Source organism: Siphateles boraxobius, unplaced genomic scaffold (genome assembly GCF_051911475.1).
Source record: "Siphateles boraxobius isolate OS27281-9 unplaced genomic scaffold, OSU_SipBor_1 16, whole genome shotgun sequence".
NCBI classification, from domain to species: domain Eukaryota; kingdom Metazoa; phylum Chordata; class Actinopteri; order Cypriniformes; family Leuciscidae; genus Siphateles; species Siphateles boraxobius.
The window spans coordinates 17,950,665-17,975,244 of record NW_027508766.1 but is presented as its reverse complement, the minus strand read 5'-3'; the positions used below and the strand labels follow the sequence as shown (position 1 = coordinate 17,975,244).

Genomic DNA, 24,580 nt, shown 5'->3' with positions numbered 1-24,580 from the left:
AAGGTGCAGAGGTCTTGCTGAAAACATGATTATCTATATACTGATTATCCGGTGACTAGGGGATTGCAGTCAGTCTGTGGTCATAATAGGGGGAGCCAAGTTTGTGAATGTAAAGTGTGTAAACCTTAGAGGGCTTCAGGCTTGTAGGTGACCCTGCTGTAATTCAAGCAGAAAAGAAGTGGCTGGTGTTACAGCTGGAGGATAGAGTTCACTTTCTATATGGCCCCCTCCCCATGCCAGACCACCTACTCATCGAATGGGCCTAACTCTATGTTAAGGGTAGCCCTCAGGTAGCCCTAGGTCTCCCCTTCTCTAAGAATTCACATTCTACAGATATTTAACTTGTATTCAGTAATTTTGGCTTTAATTTAGTAATCATGTCTATCCATTGTCAAGTTTTTTTTTTTTTGGAAATGTAAGTGTGTTGAGTGAAAAGCATGTTTATGCTTAGCTTAGTTTAAGCATAGCTTAAATGTCTAGAGACACCTACCTCATTGTAGGAACACAAGTAAAATAGGTGCAGTGACTGTTATTTCTGTACGACACTATACTGTATGTTCGTATAACAAGTATGAGTATATTGGTATTGTGTTATCAAGGTTCTTAAAGCTGCAGTATGGAAGATGGTTTGTTTAAAAATTAACAAATAAATAAATTATTGAGCAAGTATGCCTTGCCTTACCCGGTTCCACGATGGTAATCTTATAATGATTTATAATTTAAGATGCTTCGTCGAAATTTCATAGGAAAGTACACTTTTACGTCATTGGTGTTTGTGTGGTAACATCACATTATTATAAAAAGAAAAGAAAGTCTGACTTTTACAGCATGTGTATGACGCACTGGAAGGTGTGTTAATAGATATCTAGCCATCATTATGTCTAATTTCAGTGTTGCCTTTTTTTTGTAATATGATTTATTTTAAAATGATTTTTTACAATGAGTCAAAACAACTGTGGAAGACAGTTACCTGCAACAAAATATGTTATTTATAGATTTTTGTCTTTATTTACTTTTTAAATTATGTCTTTAAAACATTAAGAAGGGGGCAAGTTTTGACATTCTTAATGACATTCACTCTTATAAAATTATTGCATGTACCTCAAACCATCATATTCATCTATGCTGAGGAGCTGAGACAAAGCCCAACTCACATAATTACCAAAACAATGTAATTACCCCCCACCCTCAATTACTTATACCTTCATCGCAAGAGGGCCAAATATTCTGTACATCAGCTTTAATAAATGGTCAAATACTCTTTAGAGTAGAGGCATGTATGGGGTTGAGGGTAATTCCTGAGAAGCTGTCTTATAAACACACATCAATGAAAATGATTAAGTCCACACATTTTTTGCATACATACTGTACATATTTCCACAGAGCAGTGGAAGTTAAAAAAGGGGTTTTAATCCTGATCTGAAATCTCTTTTTTAAAACTATTTTATATACGATTGAAGATGCTGGGAAAAATTGGCAGTTTTTCTCTGTTGTAAATGTAAGGCATGCAGACTTGTGCACATTTCATAGCATTCACATTGCATTTATTGGAAGATGGTATTCCAATAAATGTGGAAACATCAACACCCAAATAGTGCCCAGCTGTTGCTCTCTTTTCAGTCATTGTGTCTTAGGCACCACCAAGATCTCATCTCCATCTCGTATACTGTAGGAATGAAGTGCTCGAGCTCCATATTTCATCTCCTGAGGCTCTAACGCGTAGCCAAGCTGCCGGTCGATATAGTACACACGTATCTTGTTAGGAGGTAGCTGGACCACGGCTCTCAACTGCTTCTTTAGGTCTCCCACTGTGTGATCCAATCTGAGCGCTAGGGGCTCTGTCTGGTCCCCGAAATGCACCTCTACTTGGACATGGCAGAGAGGGCGCAAATCCACTTCCGCAAGTGGGGCTAGGCGGCCATAGCGTGCTACCAAAGTGTGGTACCTGAAAAGAGTGGACAGCAGTGAGGAAAGAACCATGTGTGTTTAGCCCATGCTATTTTTGCTGCTACACCCAGTAACCTATTTATGTTAAAACAAAATGTTGAGTGGATTTATTTAAAAAGACAGAAAGACTGTGAAGAAAACAAACATAGAGAAAATATACAATAAAACTGTTCTAAAACCTAGCGAACTGCCTACATAGAAAGCATTTTGAACCATGATAGGCATACTCAGACAGACTATAATTCCAGACAGTAGGCAGCAACATTTTGGTACTTTTAAAATAAATTGTTTTGGCCAAACTGTAAATACTACTTTTACTACTACTAATGATAATATTGATTAAAAATGTGCAGTGTTGGGTCCTCAGGACCAGTGTTAAGAACGACTGCTGAGTAAACGATGAGTGCCGCCATGATGGATTCTAACCTCCGTTTGAAAGCTGTCTTGTTCCAGTCACCATAGGAACTTATTGTTAAAACGGGGTGAAAAGAGCATCTGAATTAAATAAATCTAAGTGCAGGGTTATGTTGTGCTGTTGTTGCTACCACAACTGCAATAAACATTCCTTAGTATGCTTAGTAAAAAAAAGTATGCATATCTGAAAAGAATGTCCATATGGCGCCATATGCCATGCATTTTATGCCAAAGACTGACAAGAGAATCTACGTACGCATTAAACTTTGATGGGTATGTCGCAAACAAAAAACAGTCATTGCGACAGTGTAAAGGGATGTCACTATGGAGCCATGTGTTTGTTTTGCACCATTTTTATAGGTTTAACGTTACATTATCAGCTCATAAAATACGCTAATTTCATTAGAAACACCGGAGACCAGAAAAGGTAAAGTATAATTCCGCTATGAGTCGGCTTCCGTTTTCAGGAAAGAGGTGGATAGAGTGCTGCAGGACTGAGTTAGCGTAGCAATATGCTAACACTATTGGAATCAATTGTGAGGTCAAGTTTATCATACTTTTACATTAGAATGCCTGTGAGATGCTGCCTATGTAGATTGTTCCAATTTTCACAAGGTTTTGGAACAGAGCTAATGGGCCACGAAAGCCCAGGTAAAGCTAACTTGTACTTGATAAATGCTTGCAAAACCTGGTATGTTGACATGTTGTTTGCATCAAAAATGTCAATCACACTTAAATCTTTAAGAAAGACAACTCTTACAAACTAATTTACAGGTGAAATTAATATCAATGCACCAAAAAAGTGACCATAGAGTTGTGTGTTTGTGAGAAGACATGGTTGTGTATTTGTATACCTGTTTGTGTGCTTGTACCGTGAGTTTTTAAACTGTGAGAAAGTTCTCACCACCACCCCTTTTTGCCCTCCCTTCTTTCCCATCTTGCTGAAGGATTGTGGGAAAGATAAGAGGAGATCGGCAGGGACAATTAAATAAAATCTCCACAAAAAAGTCTTTTAGCTTTAGAGGGCTACAGTAACCGACACAGCCAATCAAAGTAATTTCCCCTGCCTGTCCAGAAAAGTCTCCCCACAAAGCAGAGCCTGAGCCTGGGTAGGTGCCTGTGGCTCCCTGCCTTCACCATGGGAATACTGCCCCTTCTATACAAAGTGCCACTCTGTCTGAGAGAAAGAACAGTCTCACTCAAGGGTCTCATTTAGTGTGGCTAAGCTCCTTAAATGAAGGCGAAAGGGTGTTTGCTGTGATAACATAGCTGCCTTGGATTCCTCAAGCAGTGCTTAGATCAGTCTCGAAGATGGGATCGGACAGTCGCCACCGTGCAGTGTATATAGTAGAGCCATACAGTGAGTCTACTGTAGATACTGCATTTGTTGATGGCCTCAAAAACAACATGATCTGTTTCAGGTAGATAACATACACAATTACCATTATCTAAATATTTAGATATCTACAACTTAGCATCGCAAATATCTCCTGGGACCCAAGGAAATTCATCCGTTATTTACTTGTCAGCAATTTGGCTTTTTATCTAAAGCAACTTCAGTACATGTATTACAGAGGCAGTTACCCTGGATGAACCTGGGGTAAGTGCCTCTTTGAAAGGCACAGCAGAGATACAGAATCTTAGGCTTTGTTCACACCCCAAACAACTGGAATCTGTGTTATCCAGTCTTTAGGACTGACTATCATTTTGCATCAGTTGAAATCTGTTTATTTTTTCTCTGATCTGTTTTTTTAAAACAATGTAGGCAATAACTAGAAGATCTACATGGGTTGATCTAGTAATGATGTAAGTGGTTGCATGAGACCAAGAGCATTGTTTTCTTTTCCAACTGAAAGTTATACAAGACAAAATAAGACAAAAGAGTCATTAGTGTATTTTTTGCATATGCTAGTGTTCAATTTTTTTTACCTATTCACAATACAGCATTTTTTACACAGTTCACTACAGGGTCCATGATAAGATTTTTATGAGTGAAACCCAATCATTTGCTCTCAGTGAGCCCCCGGACAATTTTTCCAGTTGTCCCTCCTGACAACAGCTCTGATTTATTATGAAATTGAATTGAAATGAATTCAGATATACCTGTAGACATGCACATTGTGTTTGATGTTACATACATGTTGTGTCCTTAGTGATGATAAAAAGTACTTGAAATTCGATCTGATCACTGAAATGCATTTAAGTCTAATTTTTTTCATGTCAAAAAAGAAATGTTTTGAGTTGGATATGCCAAGCGTTATTAACCCAGGTCCTTCACCTCCAAATATCACAATCTCAATGTAGACGCCACAATACCCTTAAATTCATTAAAACATAAATGGGAATTTGTTCCCTTAAATGGGAACAAGACTTGCCTATGTTGTCTATGAATCCTTCTATTATGACATATTTAGCATCGCCATCTAACATGATGGATGCTCAAGAGCCTAGTTACTCCATCCACTTATCTTCTTAAATTTCTCATTGTCTGTAAAGAGTGATGCACTTAGATTTTTCCTTTACATTTGCCTTCTTATATCCTTGTTCTCGTCTAGGACCCTATGTCGTCCTTTACCATCAAAATGTCAACAAGGTCGCAGGCTACGGTTATATCAAGACAGTAAGACCAATATCCCCTTTCATTTCCTTCACACTCTCCTCCTCTCATCCCTGTCTTTGCTACCTCCACTCTGCTATCATTCCTGTGTTTCCAATTACTCCAGGGAGGATCATGGCCATGGCTCAGGTTTTAGTTACTCAAAGGCTGTTGAATGTATAGGACTCCTTCACCAATTTCACCCTCTTACCTATATAGCCTACACTATGTAAATAGTGTACCTCACAGTTGCCTAACGGAGGGTGACTAGGACCAATTTGTTTGGCAGCCTTGGTACAACTAAACTAAAGCTAAAGTATTTAACACTTTACACCAACCAAAAAACGGCAGGCCCCGCAACCACCAAAGCCTGCGGGCCCAGCTCGCCATCCCCCTCCTCCCGTGAGAACTCTTTGGCCTCTGCCACAGCGCCAGGGCCCACACCCTCCTCCAACGGCTCGAGGTGAACCAAAAACAACTGATACCAGCTCTCAGTGATATGTGTCGGGTCCCCGCTATGATAACAATAACTTTCTCAAATGTTTACAGAACAAGCGGGAACCCAGTGTGTCTGTATCTTTCTCTATTGCTGTTTGATTACATGATAGAAAGTCTAAGGCCTTCAAAAGCCGTACAGCAAACCCATCTAATCTGGTGCCTATTACACGCCAAACTAAGATTGCTGTGGGGACAAAAAGTAAGACTGCTAAGTTAGCACTTTTAAACATCCGCTCACTTAAAAATAAATCACTTCTAGTCAACGACTTAATAACCACATACAACCTGGATTTTATGTTGCTAAATGAAACTTGGCTAGAAGACAGCTGCAGTGCAACAGTCCTCAATGAAACAGCCCCTCCTAACTTTACTTTTATGAGTGTCTCCAGAGCTGTCAGAAGAGGCGGAGGTTTAGCTGCTCTTTATAAAGATGTCTATCAATGTAAGCAAATATTATTTGGGAATTACCCGTCTTTCGAATATCTGGGTATTGTGTTAAAAGGTGCTCCAAGCATTTTACTTATCATTGTTTACAGGCCTCCAAAATACTCTCCAACTTTTGCTGAGAATATTACAGAACTGTTATCAACAATTTCCTCAGAGTTTGACTGCTTTGCCATTGCTGGAGATTTTAACATTCACATAGATAATACAGAAACCAATATGGCAAAAGAAATCAAAACTGTTTGAAAAACTTTTGATCTGACTCAGCATGTACATGGACCCACACATAATCGTGAACATACTCTAGATTTACTTATCACTAAGGGTCTAAACATTTCATCGATTGTTATTAAGGATGTAGCACTGTCTGATCATTTTTGTATTTTCTTTGATATATTGATCTCTCCTGCCATTGAAGCTAGATCCGTGTCTGTCAAGAAGAGATGCTTAAATGAGAACACTAGTGTACTATTTATGAAGGCTATATCTTTAACACCAAGCATATCTGCTGACTCTGTTGATTCTCTCCTTGATTCTTTTAACTCAAAAGTTAAGAGTGTAATTGATGATATTGCTCCTGTGAAAGTCAGGAAGAGTGGCAGACAAAAAGCACCTCGGAGAAACTCAACAGCAGTGCAAAATATGAAAAGACAATGCAGAAAAGCAGAGCGCATGTGGCGGAAGACAAAACTTGTAGTCCATTATAACATCTACAAAGACAGCATCCATGCTTTCAAAAAGGAACTAGGCAAAGCTAGACAGACTTTCTTCTCGAATATTATAAACAGCAATATAAACAACACGCGCACTCTTTTTGCTACTGTAGAGAGACTGACAAACCCCCCAAGCCAGATTCCCAGTGAAATGCTCTCAGAGAGCAAGTGGAGTGAGTTTGCTTCTTTCTTCTCTGAGAAAATCAATAATATCAGAAAGGTGATCAGCTCATCCTTGAGTTGCGCTGGGGTCAGGCAGATCAGCCTTCTTGACAGGCTGAAAAACTGGGTCGGGCTTTCTGGAATAGTCCTAAAATGGTTCAGGTCATACTTAGGAGGCAGAGGTTATTATGTGAGTATTGGAGACCATAAGTCTGAGTGGACACCCATGACATGAGGAGTCCCTCAAGGCTCAATTCTTGCGCCACTCCTATTCAGCCTGTACATGCTCCTCCCAATGAGCCAAATAATGAGAAAGAACCAAATCGCTTACCACAGCTATGCAGGCGATACACAGCTCTACTTAGCCCTATCGCCTAACGATTACAGCCCCATTGACTCCCTTTGCCAATGCATTGATGAAGTAAACAATTGGATGTGCCAAAACTTTCTTCAGTTAAACAAAGACAAAACTGAAGTCATTGCGTTTGGAAACAAAGATGAAGTTCTCAAGGTGAACGCATACCTTCAGTCGAGGGGTCAAACAACTAAAAATCAAGTCAGGAATCTGGGTGTGTCTCTAGAGTCAGACCTTAGTTTCAGTAGTCATGTCAAAGCAATAACTAAATCAGCATACTATCACCTGAAAAACATTGCTAGAATTAGATGCTTTGTTTCCAGTCAAGACTTAGAGAAACTTGTGCATGCTTTCATCACCAGTAGGGTGGATTATTGTAATGGACTTCTCACTGGCCTTCCCAAAAAGACCATAAGACAGATGCAACTCATACAGAAGCCAGGATTCTGAGCAGAACCCGAAAATATAAACACATCACACCAGTCCTCAGGTCTTTACACTGGCTGCCAGTTACATTTAGGATTAATTTTAAAGTATTATTACTGGTATATAAATCATTCAATGGCCTAGGACCTCAATACATTGCAGATATGCTCACTGAATATAAACCCAACAGATCACTCAGATCATTAGGATCACATCAGCTAGAAATACCAAGGGTTCACTCTAAGCATGGCGAGTCCGCTTTTAGCTACTATGCCAGCCGCAGCTGGAACCAGCTTCCAGAAGAGATCAGATGTGCTCCTACAGTAGTCACATTCAAATCCAGACTCAAAACACATCTGTTTAGCTGTGCATTTACTGAATGAGCACTGTGCCACTGTTCGTCCGACTGTTTGCACTGTATTCTATTTTATGTTTTAATTATTCTGATTTCATTTGATTATTTCTGTATTTTATCTTTTATTCTAAACTGTTTTAATTATTCTGATTTCTTTTGATTATTTTAATTTCTTCTATGTAAAGCACTTTGAATTACCATTGTGTATGAAATGTGCTATATAAATAAACTTGCCTTGCCTTGCCTACAGTGCAAATAGCTATTCTAGTGCCTATAAAATAGTTTCGGAAAGATATTCATAAGTATACACTAAATAACGCATATAAGCCTCATCTAGGTAAAAGATGTGAGCAATCAAGCAGTGAAGGGTTTGAATTACACTAGCCAGTGCTCAAATCTCAAAATCTTTTCAGCATTATAAAGATAACAGTCTCATGCCTACTTATGCCTAAAGTTTATGTCTAAGCAACCGTAAATGCGACTAAGGTTACTGTGAAATCACTTTGAAAGTCTCTCAAATGGTTCTATCCATTACTTTATGCTACCACAGTTTGAGTCTCATAAATTAGGCTGAATGGGTCTTTGCATTGGTTACGTCTCATGTATTCAAAGAGGGCCCAGTCTAAAGGTGTGTTTGAGGTCAGAGAGGCATAATTTCTTTCTGTCCATTTCTTTCACTATTTCTCAGATCTTTGCCCTCTTTCAGAGTTTTATCACAGAGTCGGTAACATAGCCTATGCTCTGATCTGCACCCAAAGGGTGGGGGCAAGAGTAGGCAGAGTTCAAAAAGGGGGCAACCTTAACCCATATCTAGAATCATCTAATTCTGCAGCTGCCCTTTCAACCCCCGGTGCCAACTCTCATCTCAACCTCATCCCTCTGGGAAAATGGGTTTCCTTCCAGAGAAACAGAGAAAAAGGGACAGAGAAAAAGAAATAGAGAGGATGTGGATGGTGTGAGGAGGTCAGAAATTAGGGTCAGTGTACCTTGGTTTTAGTTTACATAGGAGTTGGAAAGAAAGTCTCTGAAGAAGTGGTCCCGGTGGGCACAAGAAGAAACAAATTAAAAAGTGACTTGTAAAGGAATAGTTCACTTTTTCATTAAAGGTTTCTTATGTCTTTTGAAACTCTTTCTTTATTCTTTCAAAAAACAAATATACCCTTAAAAAAACACATGAATTTCACATGTGGAAAATGTCACCACATGATTCACATGTAATCACTTAGATTTCACATTGGAAATGTACCAAAACTACGTTTCCCATGAGCACACAGTGGTCAATCAATATATATATATATATATATATATATTTAAGGATTTTCAGTAAATAACTGCCTTAATTTAGTGTGTTCCTCACATAAATCTATTGCATGGCATCAGAAGACTTGGAATATAGTGCACTAGTTGTATGGGGCACTTTTATGATGTTTGTATCTTTTATGACTTTTGTGATGTTTCTATTGTTGATCATGATTTGCTATTAGACAGACTCAGTGATATCGGGCTGGGTGTCAAGGCTGTAAGTTGGTTTAAGTACAACCTTGCAGATAGAACCCTGTGTGTATATACAGTATATATAGATGGATACAAGTCAAGTTCTTTGTAAATCTCTAAGGGAGTCCCCCAAACGTTTTAGCTCCTGTTCTATTGTCTGTTTTGATAATTAACATTGGGAAGAACTTGCCTACAGCTCAAATTCATCTTTATGTAGGTGATACTATTATCTACTCAGTTGCATCTTCACTAAGTCAGGCCTTTGATGAGCTCTAGACTGCTTTTCAAAAGCTGCAATTTTATTATATGAGCATAAGTTGGTACTTAATGCTATGAAAACTCTTTGAAAAATTTGTGAAATTTTAAATAGCTCACTCCCAGAACTCAGATATTGCTAGTGGTATTCAACAATTGAAAAAGGGGGCTCAATCTTTTTTAGAGTACACATTGTACACTTACTGAAGATACTGAAGGTTAGGATTTTTTTTTTACATCGTAATTGGTATAAAGGCTAATGCTTTCTTACCGCCCAGGTCATTGAATAACCATCAGGATGCCCTACAGCTTAATAATTTTGATACCATGGGCTAATTTAAAACGCTGATAATATTTTTTTTAGCTGAAGAGTGTAATTGCTATTCATGTGCTGAATTTTGTTTGATGTATTCTAGGGGTGCAACAATATATCGCAATACAAAAATGCAACAATATGTATCGTGGATGGTGACAATCTTTATTGTGTATATTTCACGCAAAATGAAAATTACTGTGTGAGAAACAATTCAAGTTTACTGAAATTAGTGTCAGTACTACATTAAACTATTATATACAATGTTGGATATAATGTATAATAATGCAATGGGGGAATATTTGTGGCCAAAAAATTGGCCTATATTACTTTAAATATATCTACTCAGTGACAGAGTGCAAACATATTTGTCGAAATTAATTCTATAATTTTAGCTTCAGAATTATGAAAATTTTTATTCTAATGTCACCACTGTCCCTTGCATTGGGTTACCAGCACCAAGTCCAAGCCTATTAATTTCCACCCACAATATAAGACCCAATTTCGCATTTTAATAAACAGTACATTTTTTTGTAAACCTTTTACCATATATCTTGGAGTATCGCAATAATATATCGTATCGTGAGTTCAGTATTGCGATATGTATCGAATCGCCATAAGGGTATTGTTACACCCCTAATGTATTTATTTGTGCTCTTATGCTTTATTAAGGCAGTTTATTTTTGTTCTAAGTCTCTATTCTTTTTTCGATGTATTTTATTTTTGTTAAATTATTGCGTTTAATCTTAATTGTGTTATCTAATGGGTTGCCTTCTCGGCTAGGCCTCTCGAAAAAGAGATTTAATCTCATGGGACTTATTGATGAAGTAAAGGCGGGCGGTGCGATTTTTGCTGTTTTACGAGCTTGCAGATGATTTTTTTCACTCTGGAGAATCGAGTGGAAATCGGTGATGCTCGCATGGTCGCGGCTCGCATCGTGTGAGAGGAACTACGAGTTAAAAAAAATATTGGGGAGTCGGCCTGATTTTTACCAGCGTATAGGCTATCCCCCACGCACGCACGCACGCACGCACACACACACACACACACACACCAAACACACACACTCACACACCTTCACACACACTCTCTCTCTCTCAAGTTTTTATGTTGAAAGTAATGGCTACTGTTCTCTGCTTTTCAACAAATCATTTGCACACACATTTCTGTAATTTTTCTATCTGAAGCTATAGTTGCCTGTAACATTAAGTTGTGCCGTGTACCAGCTGCTTTGACACGATTATCAGGTTAACTGACTCGTAACGTGTGCAATATCCCACGACCTCCGAAGTGTCCGGACTCGCACCGTGTACGCCCACCTTAAGGGATAATGTACCCCGCTTCGCGTTGGGGTCCTCATCACCCTGTCGGGGGTTTATTCTGAGATAACAACCGGCTGAATGTACATTATCCTGCTTATTACAGGGCTACTTGCCACATAAGTAAATAATTAGACACAAAATATTGATTTGAGTTAGGTCTTTAAACGCAAAGATTCCGCGGAGAGAGCAGTTGCAGAGTGGCAAATTCAAACAAGACGGACATTTAAGAGATACGGTACAGTCATACCACTTATTACACAGCATTTCGCCACATAAATAATTATGGAGATAAGAGATATTGATTTCAGATTAAACTGTTTTAATATCGTACCTGTTTGTATTTTATAATCCAACAGTGTACAAAACAATAGTCCCAAAATGGCAGCAGCTGCGTTTGTATGAAACGAGAGAGAGCGAGTTGATGTTCCACTGAGGAAAGAAAATCATACAAGTTTGGAGGTGAATAAATGATGACAGAATGTTCATTTTGGGATGATATTGATCCCACAACTTCATGGCCACATTGTACTAATTCATTCCCTTGTTTTAATTTAGTTAAATCATGGCCACAATATAACTAACCAAGGTGAATCCTTTGTGAGAGTCTGTCAATAAATTTCTGTTTTGTTGGAGCCGTGGTGTGCCGACTTTATCTTTTTTTCCTGCTTAACGTTATCATGAGCACATTTCATAAGCACATGTTTAAGAGAGGGTTATTTTCAAAGGTTGCAAACCCCCCCGAATTTTACTATCTGATTGTCATGGTTCTGTTAGTTTGGACTTTTTTGTGTTTCACCACCCACTGCCTGAGTCAGTCATTTGTTTTTCTTGGTTGCTCATTATGTTCAGAAATGATCTCCCACATTATCACGTACTTAAGTTCTGTTTGTGTTTCATTGTTCGGTCTTGTCTGTGAATAAGTGTGGTTGCGCTGTTTATGCCTTGTTTATTATGCCTTGTATCTATTAAAGTCTTTACTTTGACATTCATCTTCATCGTCGTGTGCCAATCTACAACCACCAGCTGTGTCACTGATACTAGAAATATTATAAAAGGACATTATTTCTGAGAAAGGCCGCTTCCACATCTCCAGTTTCCCGACCTTCTATAGCTAGAGTAGTGATGTTGCGATTATCTGATTTCACGATTAAACGTTATTAAAATGGTCACTATCATTAAACTGTAAGAATTTGGAAGCTAGGGTTAAATGGTAAAAAATATGAAAATCAGGGTTTGTACAGATACTGTAAAATTCAATTCCAGGACTTTTCAAGCACTTTTTTTGTTTTCAAGGACTACAATCAAATATATCACTTATCAAACAATATCTTTAAGGTAAATAGATAAATAAAAATATACTAATAAAACAAAATGGTACAAATAAAGTGCAGTACATGCAAAGTGACTTTGGCAACTTTAAGTATTGGAATCCAAAGCCCTAGAACTTTCAGTGCATAGAAAGGCATAAACTTCTTATTAATGGTGTAATAACAGAAGAAAACAAAGGATTTCATTTGTAAAATGTAAAGCATTTTATTGTAACTAATTGCAAAATAATTATGTTGCAATCTAATGACTTTTTTAAGGAGTTTTTTATAACTCAAATTACAGATTCACAATTCAACTTACAACTCATTTAATAATATATATTAAATACAAAGTTTATAATGGCTATTATTGTTCAATAAATAATATTTTATATTATAACGTTGTTGCCATACTTGGTGTTGATGATGGGGATTTATCAACAACTTCAGTGCAAGTTACACCAGTAGGTGGGGGCAAGGGACTGACTTTTAAGAGTGAATTAGTAGACCATTTATTAGAAAACTGCTGATTCATTCTGGAAGGAAGCAAGGATGTAAGCGAGGGAATTATTTCAACTTTGAACAACACTTTATAAAGGGCAACCGGCAAGCAAAGCGGATCCTAGGTGAAGGTGAAGCTTAATCTGAAGCTTCCCTTCAAGGAGATCAATCCATTGACCAGCGCTGTCCCAGTCATGGGAAATCCCCTTAACCATTGAAAAGGTAAAAAATGACAAAGATATTACTTTCCTCATTCAATCTGATTTTTTCCATGAATATATGATTGACCTGAAGAATAAAAGCTGCATCAAATAAATGAGCAATATCATGTTCATAGCCATGAGAAATGTAATAAAATGTAAAAAAAACTTGTAGTTTTCAAGAGTATTCCAGGACTTAAAAAAATAAATAATTCTAATTCAAGTACTTCAAGCACCCTATGAAAATGGGTTTTCAAACTGGGATCAACTACTTGCATGCGCCGTGTCCTCTGCCTGGATGCTCTGCGAGACTGTTAGCTGAGTTCACTATAGGTGATTGTTTAGGTAAGGTGGGGCACTTCCCCCACCTTATGCTCGTGCATAGCATGAGCTTTCAGCACATGTGAAACTCTCAAAATGAAAATATGGTGAAATAACTATCTCCCTAAATTGTATCCACCAAAGAATTAAATTAAATAAACTACTTGGGAGCATTTTGGCAATCTAAACGAGTGGTTGAAGATGGGTATACACTATTACTTCCCTAGGGAAATTAACTCCAGAGAGGAGCTTTTTGATAAAATACGTATTCTATTATTTATTGATTCTATTTTTTACTTAAATGGATAGTTCATCCAAAAACGTTGTCATCACTTACTCACCCTCAAGAAACCTGTATGAGTTTCTTTCTTCTGTTGAACACAAAATAAGATATTTTAAAGAATGTTGGTAATCAAACAGTTGATATTTTTGTGGGTTTTTTTTATTGTTGTATGAAAGGTAAATTTGCAATAATTGTAGAAATCGTGATCTTTTATCAGGCAATAATCGCACAGTCAAATATTCATTGTGACATCCCTAAGCTAGAGCGGGAAGTTCTGTGTCATAACTGTTTAGACACTAGGTCTCAGAGCCATTCCAGAACAAAGGAAACAACGTCTCCATCGCTCAACAGAAAAATAGGAGAGACTGAGTCAGGGACGTCATTCCATCCCCTTTCGAAAAAATCCTCCAGCTAATTCAATCCCCTCTAAAGCAAATGAAAAGGGGCAGGAGAGAAGAACAGGGAAGGAGAGAGGGGGATGTAAGGAGGGGAAGAACGAATAAAGCTGCCACCTTGTGTATCGATTTTCTGATTGGAGTATTCCAGTACAAAGGCGTCTTTGAGGAGGGAGAGAGTGGACACATTGTGTCCCAAAGGTTAGAATCCCCTGCTGGAAGCTGGGGCTTGCCGTAGTCACTGAAAAAGTCTTCCGTACGCTTTCTCGGGTTAAGTGGAGTGGGGTGTGCAAAATAACGTGGGTGATCCATTTTCCATGTCTTTGACCTGCAAAGACCCTCCAAAATATCCCTTGAAAGGCCCACCAAAATATTCCCTCAAAGTATTCCCAAAAAAAAACTGATTCAATGAGGAAAGGGGGGAGGCAGTAAGACATAAGGGATGAGAGAGAGAGAGAGAGAGAGAGAGAGAGAGAGAGAGAGGGAGGCTATTTTTGCTAAGCCGGAAAGAGGTGGCTTCTCTCTCCCATTGTTAAGATTTTATTACATTGGAAAAAAAAAAGAAAAAGAAAAAAAGAAAAGTTTTTGTAAACTAAAGCCACTTTAACTACTTTTACCACTTTCAACTGAATAAACAATACTGAAAAATAAAAAACTGCAAGGACTAAACTAACCTTCAGTGTTTGAAGAACGACTGTAAGAGAACCAAAATTACGGAAAACCACTTATTCAGCCCATTATTTAGAATTTAATACTGGTGACAGTATCTTTGATGACATACGCAGTATCTCTTTCTTACTGTTTACAATCGACTGCAAGCTCACATTTAGCTGATCTGCCTCCAAACAACATTAAATTTTTTTCTCCATAATCTTAGGATGTACTTTACGACACAAATGTTAATCTAATTCTATTTCATCGAGACTTTACACCCTTTGAAACATTTTCCATTTCTGTTACGGCCCTCTGTTTCTATATAGACCTATTTTGTGGATATTCAAAAATTAAAAGGTACTGATTTGGGAATGACTACAACTGCAGAGAGTAACCATAGGGCTATTCAGATGTGATCGGGAACAAAAAATAAATTTTCCCCATCTACATATTTAACTGTGGATCTAGGATCTGCTGTATATAGTTCTTTAAAGAGAAAGAGATTGAAAGAGTTTAAGTATATTGAGTGTGGTGGTGTAAAGGGTGTGTGTGTGGGGTTACCTCTGTGGTAGCTCATCCTCAGGGCAGTCCTGGTGGTAGCGGATGAAAAAGCGTTCTGCATCCTCTCTTTCTCCATCAGTGACAACACTGCCGTTCAATACAGTCACATTAGGCAACCTTCCATAACACAGCAGAAGGACAAGTGTGTGTGTGAGAGGGAGTGCATGAATGCATGGACATTTATAATTCCATATTGGTGGCCACACTGATTTTTGTAATCATATCTAACAATTATTAACAATTGCAAAAGTGGCTACTTTAGTGTATGTTTACTCACTGTGCTACCATAAGACAACGTCTCTCCTGATCGGTGTAGGGCTGCAAAAGAGGAATACCCATCAGTCTGACCTCTTGAAGCTTTGGTAAGAAATTCAGTTTCTCGATGTCCTCCCAGCGACTTAGACCTAAAGTAACACAAAAATTACATTTTAGCTAATAATCTATAGGGTTAGTTCACCAATTATTTTTTTTAATTCAATCACTCACCCACATGTTATTGTTCCTAACAGATAAGACTTTCGTTCATCCTTGAAAAACAAATTAATTTCTGCCACTCCATTGACACTCCATACAACTTTGATAGATCAAGCAAGCACATTTGAGCTTCTGTTTATCATATTAGATGTGCTGTATTATAAATTATGCTGGAATTAATCTAATAAATTAAATCTGGTCATCCTATAGAGCGATCTAGGATGAAAGTGTGCATTGTTTTTATGAAGTTTTTCAAGCATCATAGTTTTAGTAGAATGGACTCTCAATTGATGGAAAGGGACAGAAATCTCATGTTTCATTAAAATTATCATTTGTGTTTTGAAGATGAACAAATATCTTATAGTTTGGAATGACATTAGGGACAGATGACAGAATTTTCAGTTTTGGGTGAAGTAACCCTTTAATAGTCAAGTCAAGTCACCGTTATTTATATAGCGCTTTTTACAATATAGATTGTTTCAAAGCAGCTATAGTGATAACAGGAAATTAAAGTAACAAAGACTTTTTTGGCTGTACATAAGTAAAGTCATTGACCAGCTTAAGTAAGTTCAGCGTTGAGATATACCACATGATTATTTAGGAGAGGTACTTAAAAATATTTACAGAAAAAGCTGATGACCTGCAGTGAAGGGAAAGATTTTCAATGATTTACAACTTTTTGGTCTGTTCCTCATACAGATAATTCATAATTCACAATTCATGTGAATCCGTATTTTTTGGCTGTACTTTTTTTATTATTATTATTATTTTCATCATTAACTTTACTTTTACTGGTATTCTTTCTTTTCTTTACATACATTCTTTTAAATCCTATAGGATTTAAGGAAAATTATTTGGTCCCCCCCCCCCATTATTTAAGGCATAGTTACAGTCTTTCTGATTTTCTGTCGACAGAGATGGTGTTTATGCACCTGAGTTGTGTAGGTTTATGCTGCGCAGGTTGGGGAAGAGTCTATGTAGGGAGTCCTCAGGCTCGTGGATAGACGAGAGAGAGTTGTTTGCCAGGATAAGAGACACAAGGCCCGGATATATGAGGCCCAGCTTACGCACCTCCACCCATTCCTGCAGCTGGTTATCTGTGATATGCAGCAGGCGCAGGGATGGGTACGATATAGATGACACACTCACACTCTCATACTCGTTCAGACACAGAAACAACTCCTCCAGCCTACATACATAGAACCACAAGAAAAACACACAAGATTTAGTGCATGACAAAATTATGGGTGGATACTTCCTGCAACTAGTGCGATACGGCAGCCGCACAATGCTAAAAATAATCTCTGTGCAGTAACAGTAAAGTCTCTGTCTAAGAAAAAAAAAAGAAAAGAAAAAAAGTGCATTTAAACACAAACAATTTTGATTTGGTATAATCTTGTATTTCTTTGGGAAAAATATTTTAACAAAAATGATTTCCTACTTGGTATAGTGTTTAAAAACATGATAAAACTTGTCATAAAAACTTTGATAAAAATCAAGTTCATGCTTTAAAGAGCAGTCCAAACCATCAGGCACTGGCAAAACATCTACTATATGTTGCTTGCAAAAAATATAATTACATACGGCTACTTTAAAATGTCTGTCAATTGCAATTTATTATGGCCCCAAGAATTATGTAGTTAAGTAATGTACCAGCAGTGGCTTACAAGGTCTTGCTAACCAGCTAAACGACCACTGGTGTGAGTTTAAGGTGGTATAACATGTTTGTCCTAAAAATGAATGCTTTGGTAAAAAATATATAACTTTGGCAAAAACACAGGCATGTAAGAAAAAGCTATAGATAATTTGCAGGGGGCAGTAGCACATACAAGTTCAGACTAAGGCTACTAAAATGTTACAACACACACACACACACACACACACGCACACGCACACGCACACGCACACACACACACACACACACACACACACACACACACACACACACACACACACTTACTCTGGGGTCTCTTGTGTAAGTGTGTGCACCATGTCCCAGGTGACATATGTGTTATTGAGCACAAGGCGGCGGAGGCCTGAGAACGCTTCAGCAGTTCCAGGCTCCAGACTCGACCCTCTCAATGGATTCATACTCAGATTGAGAAAGTCTAGATTAGGGATGTTAGACAGGATCTTGCTTATCTACATAGAGGAAAGGAAAAGAGTAACTGAATAACTGACCAAACCCAACCACTTTGTCTTGTCAAGCTTGTGTCAGGTAGCAGACCTCTATTTCATTATACTGTTGAATGTTACAGTCTCACCTGTGCATAAAATACACTTGTCAAAGTAAAGGTGCGGTATCATTAGCCAAATATGGCCAGCAAAAAAAATGCTCTGTCAATAATGAAGTCACTTTTTATGGAGTCAGACAGAAGTCACTTTCAAAGCAAGCAGTATTCTGTTGGTCAACGTGGTGAATTTGTCCAAAATAAACCTGAACCTAAATGCTAAATCTGTGAGAGGAAATGTTTAAAAAATCTTATTCAAAATTCCCGAATGTGTGGATTCCTACTGAAATGACTGGATTTTATTGGTTTAATGTTTATTTTCAATGGTAAATGTGACCGTACCTTAACACTTATTTTACGACCCACCAACATCAGACTAGTAAAATCAGATAATACTTTAGAATAAGGTTCTATATGTTAACATGATTAAATGCAACTTTTAAAGCATTTATTAATCTTGATCAATGTTCATTTCTACATAAACTAATACATTTTTAAAATTTACATGTTGATGTTCATTGTTAGTTCATGATACCTTATGCATTAGGTAATGTTAAAGGAACACTCCACCGTTTTTTGAAATAGGGCTTATTCACCTACTTTCCTACATTTAGAACATTCCTACATTCCTTACATCTCAGTGCATGCATTGTTTTAGTTTGGCAGAGCCGCCGCTAGCTAAGCACTGCTACTTGGGCGCAGAGATGTCACGCAACACCTGAAATCCGTCAACATACCGGCGTGAATAGTAGCTGGCTATTTTTCCTACAGTAGACATAGTGAATGGTGATGAACATGGCAGATTTTGTGAGAGACGAAGTGGTTGACTTCTCAGACAGTCAAGATCCAGAACCACACCTATGGGAACCAGAGTTTTCAGAAGAGGAGTTGCGTGCAATGGAAATAGACCGACAGAATGAGGAGGTTGCGATCGCTCAAAAGACAGAGGACGTGAGGATGAGAGCCAACGCGAACTGGAGGTGTGAGTGTATGTCCTTTGCTCGTTCTTGCAACCTTTTGCTATGCAGGCAATTACCATATTTGCTGTAATTGTAGCTGTAACTTCTCAAACTCAACACAATCCAAAAGCGAAGATACTCGGTGCAGGTCACTCCGGTATGTTGACGGAAGTTGGGGGATTTCAGGTGTTGCGCGATATCTCTGTGCCCAAGTAGCAGTGCTTCGCCTGTGCTTCACCCCAATATAGTCATAGGTCAATATCTGCCTCGGAAATCGCCTAGTCTTAATCTAAATTGCTATTTGTACTTGTTGTGAATACGCAGGGCACAAGAAGTAATTAGGTTTTCTTTTTTTTTAATCACTTTTACTCACGACAAGCTAGCTGGCAACAAAGGATTCCATTCATTATGCTAAGCTAAGCTAGCGGCAGCGCTGCCAAACTAAAACAATGAATGCACTGAGACAAAAATGTGTTTGCCCACCTATCTAAATGTAGGGGAGACGGTGAATAAGCCCTATTTCAAAAAACAGTGGAGTGTTCCTTTAATGAATTGAATATTATTGAATCTCACAATAAGTGTTACCTATATCTTATTGTGACATCGAATAGGAACAATCTTTGTGCTATATAAATGTGAATACACAAGAGACAAAACTTGTGATATAAACACATTTTTCTCACCTCTCCCCAGGCTTTAAAATGGTTGTGGGAGAGGTCTAGCTCAACCACGTGAGCACAGAAAGTGGCCACCTCCTCTTCATCTCCGGCCTCTGTAATTCCACAACCATCCAGAACTAGGATGCTGGGCAGATTTAGACGATCTCACACACACACACACACACACACACACACACACACACACACACACACACACACACACACACACACACACACACACACACACACACACACACACACACACACACACACACACACACATAAATTTAAATACCAGTTTAATGTAATTATATGATTAAACTCTTTCAAATTTGAAGATAGAAACATTTTATATTTATTAAAACATTATTTATTTACAGGATTAACTTCGGATCTTTCAAATAACCTTTAGTTTTGGGCCTAGAACACATTACCATAATGATAACAACATGTGCCCTTCAACAGATCTACCAACTTAGCAAAACAGTGTTAAATGGCAACAACTAGTGTATCAGGATCCAGATCGTATCTAACACACCCTCTTTAACTAGGAGGCTCAGCATTTCACCTAAAGCCAAAAATAAAACTGACCTTTGACAGGTGAACCCTGGGGACTCGACCGGATCACCACTCCAGCTCCTGGCCCACGGCAGTATGGGAAGTTTTCTGGGCTATACTTCTCACTGATCACCTGCACTAAAGTGCGTCCTTCCGTCTCCTCTGTCTCCATCTCACCTCTCCTCCCACTCTCACACCTTCAGCTGAGCAAACATAGAGTAGCATGTGTGCGTATCATTCATTTGATTGTAGCATCAGTTCCAGTAAAACAAACATATTTTTATCAGTTTTGTGGATGAGTGGACAAGCATGTCCTTGAATGACATGATTTGCTAACATTAGAATAGGGTTGTTTGGAATTTTCAACCAGGGTAAAGGTTAGTACAAGTTTAAAAGAGCTGACAGTGTCAGTCCACGAAAAACTAGGAAAAATCTAGTTTAAAACACATGTGCCAAGTTCCATTTGTACTTCATGTATTTGTACATTTTGTGTTCATGTTGGTTTTATATGTTTTTTTTAATACCATTCACAAGAAAAGTTTCAATTGAATGACTTATATCATGTGGTTTAAAAAGCAAGGAAAGAAAACATTGAAAATGTATATATTTTATACATTTTTTGCGGTTATAGGGAGTCTTTTCAAAAATCTGGACAACATGACCAGATGAGTAATTTTGCGGATAAAAGTAAAAAACAACAAATAAAAAAACCAATAAGCAGTGAAAACATTTAGTTAAAATATGCAAATAAAATAAAATTATATGTATATATATATATATATATATATATATATATATATATATATATATATGTATATATATGTATGTATATATATGTAAAGCTACTCACATTTGAATGTATTTTTTTAGGACAAAAAATTAGCATCATTGATCCTTTTTTCACTTGAATCTATGTTTAAATGATCAAAACACTAATACTCCACACTAAAAAGCAATTGATTTCTATATTAAGAAACAATGTTACATGGTTAAAGCCAAAAGAGTGAACCCGGTTAACTCACATTTGATCTGGAGGTCAAATAGGAGCACATTGATGGTGGGCCTCGTCTTCTGTCTGGTTTAGATACTAGTCCCCTGATGGCTATGGACATAGAGCATCCAGGAACGGACCTCTTAACCTACGGCCTTGTGGGTCAGGACTGGGGTGTCCCACAGCCCCTGACTCAAAAATAGCAAAAAGAATAGACAGTAACAGACAAATGAGATGATGCACATGTGTCACATGGAAAGCTTGTGGTCATAGAACAAACACTCCTCTATCCCTTTATGATGTCTAAAAGAGGTAAGACAAGCACGGGTATGGAAAGGTCTGCCCTTGAAATCAGATCCAATAACGTTTTGTCCGACTCCCATATGCTGCTGTTTTATGCAAAAGCACAATTGGAAAACTACAGTGGTGCAAACGGATGTAGTGCTCGCGACATACGTGCAAGGTTCTTTTGTATTGACAGAAGAAACTATAGGAATAAAGAGATCTTAATTGCTGAAATATTGGCTTGCTGAGTTACTCTGTCTGTAGGTATCTAAATCTAATCCTCAGAAATGAAACAGGCACAGACAGATACTGTCACAACATCCTGTGAAGTCCATTCAAATTACATCTCACAAACTTCACTTCAAAGCGAGATTCATCTTGCTCCAAAACCTTGTCTGAACAGACCAGACAAAGTATTTTTTTATTTTATTTTATTTTTTAATAGTCTAATAGTAAAGGACTGCATTACAATTAGAGTCCATATTATTTTGTTTATGTGTCTGATAATAAGCAATATAAAGAACCAGTTTGTAATTTCGATTTAACTTTAACTTAACTATTGGACACAAAAGGGTTACATTTTACAACAAGGTCTCATTAGTTAACCCTAGTTAATGCATTAACTAACATTAACTAATAATAAGCAATACATTTGATACAGTATTTATTAATCTTTGTTAATGCTAATTAATAAAAAATATAACTGTTCATTGTTAGTTCAGGTCCATTAAATAATATTAAGAGAAACAGTTTTTAATTTTTAGAAATTTATTACTAATAGTGCTGTCAATCGATTCAATTTTTTCCTGTAATTAATCACGATTAAAAACATTGGAGTTTTTAATATTTTTATACTGAAATAATTTCACAGTTACTCCTGAAATTAATGTAGAAACAACTTAAAGACAGTATATTTTAAATAATTGTTATAATGGCATCTTTGTATGAATGAAGGCCAGTATCACTGATAATACTGGTACTGATGTCTCTATGAAATTGATAAAAAAAATAAATAAAAAAAAACAAGTATGATATTCAACATTACAGTTGTCTTGTCAACATTACAGCTGAATGATTATGTTCAGTTCATTAAGTTATCTTGGACTCTGTTTGTTTTCATTAGTCACAATTGTTCCTTTGCTCTAGTTTCCCGCCACTCATCAGTTACCCTGGACATAAACAATAATCATCACAGCTGTTCGTTATTTTGTCATCATCACCATGTATTTAAGCTCCTCCTTGTGCACTCTTGAGTTGTCCGGAATTGTTTGTGTGTGATGTTTGCACGCTGTCTCACTGTTCAGTTCTGAGGATTTAAATAATCCTGGTTATTATTCCTTGGATATCCGTGAAAACACTATAATTGAAAGCTATATCAATTTCAACATTTATTAGGCTTTAAAAAACAACTTTTAGTTTAAGTGAACTCATAAACCATTATAATGTCATATTTACCTGTGGCACTGCATGAATAATAAATTAAGTATAGATTAATCCTTAATTAAGCTACAATTTTCTGGTACGTTTGTTCTTTGATTAACATAATGACAGACATCACAGTGTCTGGTTTATTAGGCTGCTGTGACTTTAAGATCTGCCGTGTTGACACACGCATTTTCTCACAACTCTATAATTTAATTTTAAGACTTCTTTCTCTGCGTCTGGTGTGTATGTCACACAGACAGGACATTCACAGACAGCGCATTCTCTTTTCTCTTGTCCTGCTTGAATGGTTTAAAAGCATGAATAAGAGCTTGTATAATGATTACATAATGTAATGCTAGCTCAAGGATGGCTGAAAATATTTTTAACACATTAAATTGAAAGAAATTAATCACATGGGTTAATGCTCTAATTTTGAATTAGACGCGAATACGCCTCATTCGCGCGTCAAGTTCGAATTGCGTCTGGCTGGTTACGCGCGAATGGTGCATTTTGTGCCGGAGTGACAGGATATCACAAAAGGTTGCATTTAATTGGAAATGTGAACGGCCTTGCAAAAAAATCTAATTTTTTCAAAAAATCGGAATTGAGCATTAAGCCCCTGCAGTGTGAACGCAGCCTAACACTGTTTAGTTTTCTGTCGATAAAGATATCCAAACAGTTGCTCACCTGTCTAATAAAACACATAACATATTAAAGCGTATTTGGTGTTTCCATGGTTTCTAAAATCGAGGGTAACATATGTATCATTGACAGGGATGCAATGACAGGTCGTTTTAACATTGTTATAAACATTTTGGATAATGTAAGGTACACAAGTCAACCAAATAAATAATATTGTTATAGTGGTTTTTGGTTATTTTCATCCCAAAAATATATCATATTGTGCCTTTAACACACCTTCTCAAACTATTTTTTTTCCCTGTAGATTAACTTTCACTGATTTTTTTCATCACAAGACCGTAAAGTGCCCTAACAAAGTCAATAGGGTCAGTGTTGATTTATGTAAGAAGATAAGTTACTTTAACATTATCACTAGACCTAACTTAATTTTGAACAATCACAGATAGAAAAGTGTGAATATCAAAAACCGTAATCAAACCTATTAGTGTAATTGGTATGTAATAACTATATATCTCGCAAAACAGTTGTTTCACAAAACAAAACAAAAAATGTTTCAAGATTACATTTTTGAAAGCTGTTAACTTGACTAGACTTGTTCTAAAATAAGCCTCAGGTCAGGAGTCTCCCGTTTATTTGAATGCATTGCAAACAGCTGGGCATTGCGCATTGACAAGTTGATGAATTTCAAATGCACGGCTGCCATGACAACGCGTTTGTTTTGGATTAGCGCTGTTCGACCAGATTCTGCAGCACTAGCTTTTGTTTTAGAGTGTTTATTGTTTTAGTTTTTTTTAAATAACGCACAATACATGTCCTTTTGAACTGACCATGACTTCACGA

The 24,580-nt window shown here is 37.3% G+C and overlaps 1 protein-coding gene across 3 annotated transcripts in view; it reads right to left on the bottom strand.

Annotated features, from left to right (window-relative positions):
- Positions 1-983: 983 nt before the first annotated feature.
- Positions 984-24,580, bottom strand: part of tbcelb (tubulin folding cofactor E-like b) — a 24,068-nt gene continuing 471 nt past the window's right edge. The window contains exons 2-9 of one of the 3 annotated variants that reach the window (XM_077231881.1): positions 21,420-21,580; positions 20,431-20,600; positions 19,864-20,003; positions 17,951-18,132; positions 16,923-17,179; positions 15,794-15,920; positions 15,517-15,633; positions 984-1,945 (exon numbers count right to left, since the gene is read on the bottom strand). In XM_077231881.1, the coding sequence (XP_077087996.1) occupies positions 1,621-1,945; positions 15,517-15,633; positions 15,794-15,920; positions 16,923-17,179; positions 17,951-18,132; positions 19,864-20,003; positions 20,431-20,569 (1,287 nt within the window). In that variant the 5' untranslated portion in view covers positions 20,570-20,600; positions 21,420-21,580 and the 3' untranslated portion in view covers positions 984-1,620. The remainder of the gene's footprint in view (positions 1,946-15,516; positions 15,634-15,793; positions 15,921-16,922; positions 17,180-17,950; positions 18,133-19,863; positions 20,004-20,430; positions 20,601-21,419; positions 21,581-24,580) is intronic. The other 2 variants (XM_077231882.1, XM_077231883.1) reach the window with 2 other exon arrangements.